This window comes from Pan troglodytes, chromosome 7, assembly GCF_028858775.2.
Source record: "Pan troglodytes isolate AG18354 chromosome 7, NHGRI_mPanTro3-v2.0_pri, whole genome shotgun sequence".
In the NCBI taxonomy this organism is placed as follows: domain Eukaryota; kingdom Metazoa; phylum Chordata; class Mammalia; order Primates; family Hominidae; genus Pan; species Pan troglodytes.
Window position 1 is genome coordinate 36,108,402 of NC_072405.2, and position 12,108 is coordinate 36,120,509.

Here is a 12,108-nt window from a genome sequence, read left to right on the forward strand (position 1 = left end):
TTCAATTCACCCAATGAACTTGACTTTCTCTTTCCAATACCCAGAAATGCCCCCTCCGCATCCCAGCATCACACAACAAACAAGGTAACACTATTGCCACTTCGTGATTCTGTTAACTTTAGTTGATATGATTTGGATTTGCGTCCCCACCAAATCTCATGTCGAATTGTAATCCCCAACGTTAGAAGTGGGGCCTGGTGGGAGGTGACTGGATCATGGGGGTGGATTCTTCATGACCCTAGCACCATCCCTTTGGTGCTATTCTTATGATAGAGTTCTCATGAGATCTGTTTAAAAGTGCGTAGCCCCGGCACCCTGCTCCTGCCATGTAAGCCGCCTCGCTTCCCCTTTGCCTTCCGCCATGATTAAAAGTTCTATGAATGAGGCCTCCCAGAAACAGACACTGCCATGCTTCCTGTATAGCCTGCCAAACCATGAGCCAATTAAACCTCTTTTCTTTACAAATTACCCAGTCTCAGGTATTTCTCTATAGCAATGCAAGACGGACTAATACATTAGTCATACTGCTTCCTTGGTCCTTACCTTTCCAGACTGAAGAATGTTCAGAAAATCCTAAAGAGGCATCATTACATCCCATTATGTTTCTCTAGCCATTTTCTTAAGCACTAATAAATGTTTTAGAGGTGAAAATGGTCACCTTCACACCTAGTACAAGATGTAGACTGTATGATTCTATATAAAAGTGCCCTCTTTAAAGAGGTTAGTCATCTTGCTATTCACTATGCATACAGAAAAATATTAGGCACTTTTGGCACACAGTTTATGACGACTCTAGGTTTTACTCTTAATCATTAGTGATAGCCAGAAATGGACATAACGTCTTATTTGACTTACATTTCTCCAAGTGGTTCACTTACTCATTTGCATTCCCATGTGAGAGATTCATACTAATTATCACCTTCAGCTGGACATTTTCCAGCCAGAAAAACCTGTGCTTTTTGCAAATCTAAAAATTACATATCTCATTATCCTCTTTCAGAATCTTAGGAAAATATCACACTAGTAACCAAGATAACTGAAAAGTAACTTTACCCATTCCAACTTTTATTTGCCTTAAGCCAGTTCTCTATTTACAACATCTTCTTCCCTATGTACCTATAGTAGATTGAATTCTGATTTTTCTTAAAGGTCTCTGATGTAGAATTTTGTCAAAAGAAATACCCAAATAATTCAATATATATTTAATGATATTCATACATAAGTAGAGAAAGAACCAAAACACACACAGGAATATCACTGCCAAAATATAGCAACTTTATCAATATACACCAATTTCAGGTTTGTATATGATAGATACACCTCTACAAAGAGCAGGGGAGAATGGATGAAAGTATAAGAGAAAAAAAAAATCCAGCTCTATAAACAAACTATCTTGAGCGAGTTTCCCTAAAAAAAGAAGCAAACGACTTCTCCAATCTTTCTAAACATTTACTCAAAGTTTAAATTACAGCCATAGTTCCCTCTTATCCTTGTTATCTTCCTCTCCCTGTTACCCTTTTCTGAATGCAGAGACCAGAAGCTTCACTAAATAAGCATCAATTGTCTGAGGATACAGATTCAGGGCCCTGGAGCTGCGCTGTCCAACGACTTAAAGCGGAGTCTGTGGAAATACTAATCATTAGGAGGTCTGGACACAGTAAATACACACTATTTCTATTTTCCTACATTTAAAGATGAATTTAGGGCCGGGCACAGTGGCTCACACCTGTAGTGCCAGCACTTTGGGAGGCTGAGGTGGGTGGATCACTTCAGGTCAGGGGTTGGAGACCAGCCTGGCCAACATGATGAAATCCCATCACCACTAAAAATACAAAAAAATTAGCCAGGCATGGTGGCGGGTGCCTGCAGTCCCAGCTACTTGGGAGGCTGAAGCAGCAGAACCACTTGAACCCAGGAGGTGGAGGTTACATTGAGCTAAGATGGTACTACTGCACTCCAGCCTGGGAGACAGAGCAAGACTCTGTCTCAAAAAAAAAAAAAAAAAAAAAATTAGCCTGGTGTGGTGGTACATGCCTGTAATCCCAGCTACTTGGGAGGCTGAGGCAGGAGAATAGCTTGAACCCAGGAGGTGGAGGTTACAGTGAGTCAAGACTGCACCACTGCACTCCAGCCTGGGTGACAGAGCAAGACTCTGTCTCAAAAAAAAAAAAAAAAAAAAAAGATGAATTTAGTTCCATTCTCACTGATTCCTAGGAAAACCCTTTGCTTAAAGGAGCCTCAGGAGGTTTTCCGGGATAAATCCAGATGCTGACATTCACAGAGGTAATGAATGATTCGAAAGCTCCACAAAGTGAAGCAGGTGAACACCCCACCCTGGAATGGTGATCAACTCAGGATCATTCTTAGCACTCCCTGGAATATGTCCAAAATTGACAGCTGGAATGGGTTTTGAGGTCTACACCTACTCACATCACACCTCAAATGTAGCTTCTGAAGGTAAAAGCCAATCACATCCAACAACAGTCATTCATCTCAAGACTAATAAAGGGGGTCAAAATGGGCCTCTTGGTATCTGTAGACCAATTTGGGAAGTACTAACCTTAATGAAATGAAAAACTGAGGTCATAATTTATTGGATGTGGGTTGTAAACTGGAAATTTCTCTTCCATTTATTTAAACAAATGAAAGTCAGGTAGAAGGCTGTGGTACACTGATTTTCAGGCTGCATCTGATTATGTAACCTTCTCTATGCAGGTTTTTATGCCTCAAACCTGATAGGTTAAAAATTTCCATCAGCTAACTGCCTAACAGGTGCAGCCATTCTTATTCCCATGAGAGTCTGGAGATTCCCTGGTCTTTAAAAACAACTGAAAATCATCCAGCTGGGGTCGGCAGGAGCTCAAAATGGAGATAACCATGATGTGGCCATTGTAGGGAAATGTCCATGGAGACTGCTTCTACGCTGGCAGGGAGTCAATTAGGAAATCAACCAATATTTACTGAATACCTACTATGTGCCAGGACCTATGCTAGGTACTGGGGACATAGTAGTTAATGAAATAGGTGATCATTGTCCTCATACAGCTTACTGTCTCAGGCCCTAGGAAGGCAGGCAGCCCCAGTCTGGATGTTTTCAGCATTGCACACTGCCCACTTGAGGCAAGAGAGCACCAAGCAGGGTTTAACTTGATGACATATTTGGATTTAGAAGACAGGCTATTGTGCTGGAATAGGGACCAGATTTAAATAAGCCTTTAAAATTCCTTTGTTCTGGCCGGGCATGGTGGCTCATGTCTGTAATCCCAGCACTTTGGGAGTCCAACGCGGGTGGATCACCTAAGGTTAGGAGTTCGAGACCAGCCTGGCCAATGTGGTGATAGCCCCAGTCTCTACTAAAAATACAAAAAATTAGCCAGGCATGATGGTGGGTGCCTGTAGTCCCAGCTACTCGGGAGGCTGAGGCAGGAGAATCTCTTGAACTAGGGAGGCAGAGGTTACAGTGAGCCGAGATCGCACCATTGCACTCCAGCCTGGGCAACAAGGGCGAAACTCCGTCTCAAAAAAAAAGAAAATTAAATCAACTCTTCTAAAAAGCAGTAGCCTCAACTCTATCACTAGAGGGAATTAAGTGAAGGGTCTGTGTCCACATTTGGAGAAAAGAGGTCCAGAGAGAGCTGCAGCAACAGCCTGGGAGAAGAAAGGAGCTGAAGCCAAAAGAGCAGCAGCCTGGAGAAGACAGAAGCAGTGACTTAGAACCAGAGCCAGAGCCAGTAGCAGACAGAGCAGACCCAGTCAGTTTCTCTTAACCTTAATTTCCTCATCTGAAAAAATGGGCATAAATATTAATATCTATTTCACAGGGTTGTTGTGAAGTTAAATGTATTAATGGAGGTAAACACTTAGTAGTATTTGGCATATAGTTAAGTGCTTGACAGATGTTCACTATCATAATAAAGCAAACGGGACCCAGGTGCCTTTATCTTCAGGGATAGCATTTGGTAGGAGGTATGAGGAGTCAGGAAGATGATATCCCACTCCATAGGCAGGACTGTGCTCTAGAAGAGAGGCAATACTAGGGTCAGAGTCAGTGGTGGAAGCTGAAGATGAAGAAAATGAAAGTAGACTGGGTGTGACAGTGTTATAGGACAGAAGTCCATGTATTCATAAAAGGCCCCAGGTCTGAATGGTAGAAGTCTATATGGTGTTCTAAGACAGAGAAAAGAATTCAGCTTAAATGAAGTCTTTTTGTTTGTTTGGTATTCTTTTTTTTTTGGACTGGGTTTTGTGAGCAAAATAAATGATCTCAAAAGGAGACTAAGAAAGTATATGTTATTATTTAAAACAGTTCACATAAATTGTTTTAGAAAGAAGGTGTCAGGGTTGGATCAAGACAGAGCTAAACTCATCAGGGAGTTTAGAAGACAAAGGGGAACAAGTGTGCTTCCTTTAAAGCTGGACCGGTAAGAACCTCCATCTATTCCATCCGCATGGATGCTTGTATCTATTTTCTTCATTGCTTCATGTGAAGTCTTCATTTTTCCACTCAAGAACAGTGGTCTGAATATTTAAGTGAGGTGTGGTCTCAGTAACTTACTATGGCGTGGAGACAAAAAGGAGGAAAAAGAAGGCCTGTGTCCTAGAGGCCTTTGCTCTCAAGCCTGAGATCAAACCCAAAAACATCATTTCCAACTTGCAAGGTAATTAGAAATGAAGGAACTGGCAGTCAGCTGTTTACCCCTGAAGACCCATAAACCACAGTACAAAGCATGATTCTAGTTTGAATGCTTGGCCAAGTCTAAGAAAGGAAATGATGATCTACAGAGGGCAGAACCAAAATTGTTACTTACCAGATATCTTCAGGCCAGCCATGCTTGATCAGATCTTCATCTGCAATGAGATATGAGAAACGAAAGAAACAAAAACTGTCAAATGAAGATATGCCAGGGTTTATAAGTTAAGAATGGGAGAAATGTCAGTTCCTCCCACAAATTTCTCTCTCCCTCAATGAAGAAGAGTAATTCGGAGGCCTTGATGCTTGAAAATACAGAAAAAATAATAATTTTCATAATTGAACAATATGAACTTTATAATTTTTATAAATTTATATAATACTTCTAATCTAAAGCTCAGATATTATTTCTACATGAAGATAATAAAACTAACACTGACAAAACAAAGCAACCAATACTTCAGATGTTTCAGAAAATCAATTCACCTAATAATACTTAAACATTAAAAAGAACTGATTGAAACTTTAAAGAAATATTTTACTTCTTTAAGAAAAAATAACTTGATTATAAAATTACAGAAAATTAAAACAAAACAAACATTAGAAGTATAAAAAGAAAATAAAAATCACCTTAAATTCTATCACACATGGAAATAAAACACCAGAAGAAATAGCTAACAGAGTGAAAAGTAATTGTCTGGGGAGGTAGCAGGTGGGGTGGAACATGGGTATTAAGAAGGATTCTTTTTTTAATTCTAAGCATTCTATTACTACTTGACTTTTTAAACTATGTATTTGTTAGATACAAATAAAAATAAAGTTCTTTGGGAACAATGACTACCTAATTCTCTTATATGAATAAACTTTTCTATTGTTGGCCCTTGGTTTGTTTCTAATTATAAATGGTTCAATAAATTTTTTAAGTAAAGTTGTCCATATTTCTGATTATTTCCTTAAGGTATATTTCTAAAAGCTAAAGTATTCGCTCAAAGTGAATGCACATTTTTTAAGGCTAATATATATCACTACATAAAGGTTATATCAATAAATATTTCTTACAGCCATATTAATAATTAGTAATAATTCTGTTTAATACAGAATTATTTAAGTATTAAATGCCAATTAAAAAATCATAAACAATACTGGGCACAGTGGCTTACGCCTGTAATCCCAGCACTTTGGGAGGCTGAGGCGAGCAGATCACCTGAGGTCAGGAGTTTGAGACCAGCTTGGCCAACATGGTGAAACCCCATCTCCACTAAAATTACAGAAATTAGCCAGGCATGGTAGCACGTGCCTGTAGCCCCAGCCACTTGGGAGGCTGAGGTGGGAGAATTGCTTGAATCCAGGAGGTGAAGGTTGCAGTGAGCTGAAATCATGCCACTGCACTCCAGCCTGGGTGACAGAGTGAGAAACTGTCTCAAATAAATAAATAAATAAATAAATAAATTGTGAATGATTCATATGTGATGATTTAAAATGTACCCAAGAAGGTATGGTCTATATAATTTGAATGGGGTATTTACCATCCAGAAAAGGAAAAGCAAAAGGAAGACACATCTTGGGTGAAGGCACTCATAACAGTCGTAGACACTATGAGTTTTCTGAAAGGCTTTCTAATGCTTTAAGTAGGACTGAGCAAATAGCCAAAAGGTAAGCAAAAAAAGGAAAGAGAAATTTAAAAAATCTCTTTCCCTCAGTCAGGCAAAGTTTGGCTCCCTGATGACACCTGCTGGCTGATAAAAAGAACAGACCTGAAAGCTTTTCAGTGAAAGTAAATCATTCCACTTAAATTGATGTTTCTATCGAGTTCTTGGTCTGAAGTCATAAACACTGTTAGAAATAAATGTAATGGGCTAGGAATGCCAGACAATGGGGTGATTTAGAGAAGTAATGTCTGTTCTTACAAGGCAACCTAGGAAAAGTTGATACCTCCAAATGACTCTAAGAGTTCCCAGGGAAAAAGTGTTCCATACATACATACATTCACTTATTTCAGACAACAGATTCTCGCTGTCTCTTAAGCTGGAATGCAGTGGCATGATCACAGCTCACTGCAGCCTACCTCCCAGGCTCAAGCGATCTTCCTGCCTCAGCCTCCAGAGTAGCAAGGACAACAGGTGTGTGTCACTATGCCTAGCTAATATTTTCTTTTATTGTTGTTTTTTGTAGAGACAGGGTCTCCCTATGTTGCTCAGGCAGGTCTCGAACTCCTGGGCTCAAGTGATCCTCTTGCCTCAGCCTGTCAAAGTGTTGGGATTACAGGCGTGAACCACCATGCCTGGCCTCTTACGTTTTTTTCTACAAAGGTTTTTAATGACAGCAAAATGCCACTCCAGAGGGCTCTAAAAATATCATCTAAATTTATATCTGTGACATAAATTATGTATCTAGATTTGTATCTATATATTCCTACAACAGACATTCAAAGGATTCCACAATCTAGTCCATCCTAACCCACTCCTCCACAAAGCCTTCTCAGCTTTCAATCACATTTACTATCTCTGATCTGTCTACTTCGACAGCATTTACTATTCATGTTACTTCATTTTGTCTATACTTTTTAAAAAATAGACCTTAGTACTTTTTCATGATAATAAAGTTGTGACATTAACTTTGGGTGTGATTTAATGGTGAAGCAGTCTGCAGCATATTAACACTTGAGTTTTACATTTCTCCTACTAACCCATAAATCATCGCAAGTAACATTGATTGTTAAAGCATTTTTCTTATGTAGCTTAGGAAGTGCTGCTGTCTCCCTATGTGAGCTTGTTTTGTTTCTCAAAAGCTAGTTTATCAAAGTAGGTGAAAACTCAGAACCAACAAACTGGGTGGGGGGCATGGAAGGTGGTGAGTGAGAGATAACACTTACCTGCTGAAAATTTCAAAATCAAATGCTTTTGAAAACTTACTTTCATATTTATCTTTTCCCATGTAAATAGTGTAGGCAGATGAATTAACTAAGATAAAACAAAAATAAAAAACAATTAGTAACTTCATCACCAACAAAATTGTTTCATGTGAAAAACAAGCGACAATTCTTAGACTAGGGGTTGGCAAACCATGGCCCATGATCCAAATCCAGCCTACCACCTGTTTTTGGACAGCCCTTGAGCTAAGAATGGTTTTTACGTTTTTAAAGGGTTGGAAAAAAAGCAAAACAAAGAAGAATAAGCCACAGAGATTGTAGGTGACTCACAAAGCCTAAAATATTTACTATCTGGCCCCAAAAGAGAAAGTTTACCATCCTTACTAATAGCTACTTTCCTACTTTCTCAGGGTTACAGTTCAATGGTATCGCCAGTCCAGTCCTATACTTTTGCCTTCTTTAAGAGTTAAAAAAAAAAAAAGAAAAGAAAAGAAAACTAAACACCACAACTAAGTTCCCATGTTTACCAAAGTTTTATTGTGCATAATTGTATTTAGCCAATATTACCCATATTCCAGGTGTGCTGCATATTCTAACAGGCTCTCTATCACATTCAGGGAGACCATGACTCTCCAACTTCTAAACCAGTGACTCTGACCCCTGATCTACATTAGAATCATCTAATTGTGCCCCAGCTCCACCTCAGATCAACTAAATCCAAATCTCTGGTGGGCAAGAGTGAGCATCTGTGTTTTCTAAAAGCCTTCCACGTGATTCTAATATAAGGTCAGGGTTAGAAACAACTATCCTAACTCAAATGGAATCTTCTGGGTATGGTTTATCCTAGAAATGATATTTGCTTTACCAAGGTGGTGTTTTATTGCAGACGTCCCTACCTTGGATTCCTACTGAAAGGATAACTGAGTGCCAGGTTTCAAAGCTAGTCTACCAAAACTTGTTTGATCCAATTGGACTAAACTCCTGAATTCATAGACACTGGGCCCTCAGGCTACAAAGCCTGTGATGGAGAAGTACTGAAAAATAAATACACACTGAAGCAAAGTACTGGTAAGTGCAGGGTTGGGCTGAACAGCCTGTTGGCTATCACTCCACAGCACAGAACACACACATGTACCTGGAGCCCTGAAGGACAAAGGGCAATACGCTCTCCTAAATTAAAAAGCCTTATATCAGAGAGATGCCCTGTACTTTCAGTAACGAGAAGCTTCTTAAATGATCAATCCTAGTTGCCTTTCTTGGGGGAGAGAAAACTAATTCCTTTGTTTAACATTTATAATAACTAAAGTCCAGAAGTAGTTGAGAAAAGTACCTTGAAAGAATGTGTGCATCGCCAAGTTTATAGAAATGCTTGTCTATTATTGAGCATTGTAGTACCTTGATCAGGCCTCAGTGTAGCGTGTAACAAATGCCAAAAGGGTGGGAATAAAACTAAAAAGCATTTCAGATTTTCTCTGCATGGCCTGGCAATAGTTCAAGTGTATACCCTTTCAATCCTATAACGTCACTACCTATAATGTTACCATAATAGAGTACCAAAATACTCCACCAAGCAATAAACTTTTTACAACCTAAACACCCCTTAATAGAGACTCTTTAAATATATTACAGATTTGAACATCCATAAACAAAAGACCACGCACCCATTAAAAAGAAACGGCAGGTGAAGAAATTAAGTATCCGAACAGTATTTTTGTGTATCTATATATGATTCAATTTATAAAAAATAAATGATTATAATGGTATGTGTGTGTATATACATACACATACATGTTTTATTTTTATATAAGCACATACTTAAAGCATAAACATTTTTTAACAACAGTTACCTTGGTTAGCCTGCTATAAAACATACAGATGGCTTTTGTAATTAGAACAGAATTTTCAAAATAACAATATAGGCCAGGTGCAGTGGCTCACGCCTGTAATCCCAGCACTTCAGGAGGCCGCGGTGGGCAGATCACTTGAGGCCAGAAGTTTGAGACCAGCCCGGCCAACATGTTGAAACCCCATCTCTACTAAAAATACAAAAATTAGCCAGGTGTGGTGGCACACGCCAGTGGTTCCAGCTACTGGAGAGGCTCAGGCATGAGGATTGCTTGAACCTGGGAGGCAGAGGTTGCAGTGAGCCAAGATCGTGCCACTGCACTCCAGCCTGAGTGACCGCAAGACTGTCTCAAAAAAGAAAAAATAATAACTGATATAAAATATTAATAAACTTGTCTCTGCAGGCCAAGCTATCTAAGCTACAGCCAAAAGAATAATAGAGGAATGTTTTGAAGGTCGACTTATTAAATGAGGTGATTAAGAAAATGGCCATAACACTCCGTCTCAAAAAAAAAAAAAAAAAAAAGAAAATGGCCATAACAAACCTAAAGTGAGGGGCATTCTACAAAATAATTCAACTAACAATGCCATGAAAGACAAAGACTGAGCAATTGCTCACGATTAGAGGAGGCTACAGAATAATGACACCTGAAGAATGCAACAATGATTTCTAAGGTATTTTTTGTTACAAATACATCATTAAGACACTAATGGGAACTGAATAAAGCCTGTCAATTAGATAATCGCATTGCTGCAATGTTAATTTCCTAATTTTGATAATGAAAAACGTCTTTTGAGAAGAGAATGCCCTTGATTTTAGAAAATAAATCTGAAGCATTCAGGGGTTAACTGCAACTTACAAACATTTCAGGAAAAAGGTGTGTCCAAGAGAAAAAAATAGAGAAAAAGAGAAACAGAAAAAGAAAGACAAGGCATGTGGTAAAATGTCATAATTTGTAGTCACAGTGGCTCACGTCTGTAATCCCACCACTTTGGGAGGCTGAGGCAGGCGGATTACTTGGGCCCAGGAGCTCGGGACCATCCTGGGCAATATGAGGAAACCCTGTCTCTATAAAAAAAATTTTTTTAAATTAGCTGGGTGTGGTGGCTCAAGTGGGAGGATCACTTGAGCCCAAGAAGTTGAGGCTGCAATGATCTGTGACTGCACCACTACACTTGCCACTACACTTCAGCCTGGGTGACAGAGCAAGACTGTCTCAAAAAAAATTGGGGGACTCTGGGAGAATATACAGGAAATCTTTTATTATACTTGCAACTTCTCTGAAAGACTGAAATTATGTCATAATAGAAAATTAGTCTGGGCACAGTGGCTCATGCATGTAATCCCAACACTTTGGGAGGCTGAAGCGGGAGGATCACTTGAGGCCAGGAGTTCAAGACCAGCCTGGCCAATATGGCGAAACCCTGTCTCCACTAAAAATTCAAAAATTAGTCAGCCGTAGTAGCACATGCCTGTAATCCCAGCTACTCAGGAGGTTGAGGCAAGAGAATTGCTTGAACCTAGGAGGCAGAAGTTGCAGTGAGTCGAGATCATGCCACTGCACTCCAGCCTGGGCGACAGAGCAAGACTCCATCTCAAAAAAAAAAAAAAGAAAGAAAAGAAGATGAAAAATAAAAAGGAACATCATTGCTGCACAACAAGTCTGAATTAAGTTCCTTTCCATGTTAAGAAGGAAAAGTAAACTGAATTATTCTAGTTCATTTGTTATTCTCATCTAAATAATATGGTTGATTAGTACTGGAACCGGTTATTTGGAAGACACTTGACTTACGGGTAGCAACCAACCCAACTTCAGAGGTGATCTGATTATTTCACAATTTATAGAACAATCTACTTTTAGGTAGATGACATTAACAGGTATTAAAAGTACAAGTGGACTTTGAGCCAAGTATCTATAATCAGATGGTCTTAAATGTGACACTGGATGTATTAGACTAATGTTCAATTATTCCCTTATGAGACAGCATGAAAGAATGAAAATGGAACACATTTTAGTCAGATATTAATCTTAAAATGTAAAAGAACAACTTCCTATGAAGATTTTCTTCCCATTTTAAAAAAGTTTTTACGCAGTAAAAACCATCAGTTAGTTAAAAACTTGGCAAGCCATACAAATTCATTTCCTGAAGATTCTATATATTTGTTGTTTCTATACTGCCAATATGTAAAGTCTCATTACTATTTTACTGAGAAAGTTATGATTTTTCCATTAACTTTGCAGTTTTAAAAGATCAGCTGCACAAGTGCACTTTTATTAGGCTCAGAGGCCAAATATTTTTCTAACAGGAAACAGTTCTGACATTATAATGGAAGTCAATGAAAAAAAACAGGACCCACAAATCTAGTGAAGCATTTTGCTCTATTAAGGGCAGATGTGTATGTGTGACTAACACTTAAAGAATTTAGAGTAACTTTATGGGGAATAGAACAGCATAAAATACATTCAGTACCTATACACCCTGCCTGTATATTTGTTTTTCCATTGTTGGGTTTATATGGATATCTATGTTGTTGAAGATTCACGACTGGAGAAGTTATAAAGAGATGCCTGAGTTGCCAAGGACGAAAATGCTTAGAGGCCTATAAGGGTATATGATTTTTCAGGCTGGTTTTGAATTTTGTTTCTAGTAATTTTAATAATATGGGTAAAACAACCACATGTACAGAGACAGAGAAATAGCT

At 38.8% G+C, this 12,108-nt stretch overlaps 1 protein-coding gene across 3 annotated transcripts in view; it reads right to left on the minus strand.

Annotated features, from left to right (window-relative positions):
- CCDC25 (coiled-coil domain containing 25) overlaps nucleotides 1-12,108 on the minus strand; it is a 37,667-nt gene that overhangs the window by 22,576 nt on the left and 2,983 nt on the right. For all 3 annotated transcript variants that reach the window (XR_010159459.1, XM_063816969.1, XM_519679.9), the window contains exons 2-3: nucleotides 7,603-7,650; nucleotides 4,809-4,848 (exon numbers count right to left, since the gene is read on the minus strand). Coding sequence is in view for 1 of the 3 variants with exons in the window: in XM_519679.9 (XP_519679.3) it covers nucleotides 4,809-4,848; nucleotides 7,603-7,650 (88 nt within the window). In the remaining 2 variants the exon portion in view is untranslated. The remainder of the gene's footprint in view (nucleotides 1-4,808; nucleotides 4,849-7,602; nucleotides 7,651-12,108) is intronic.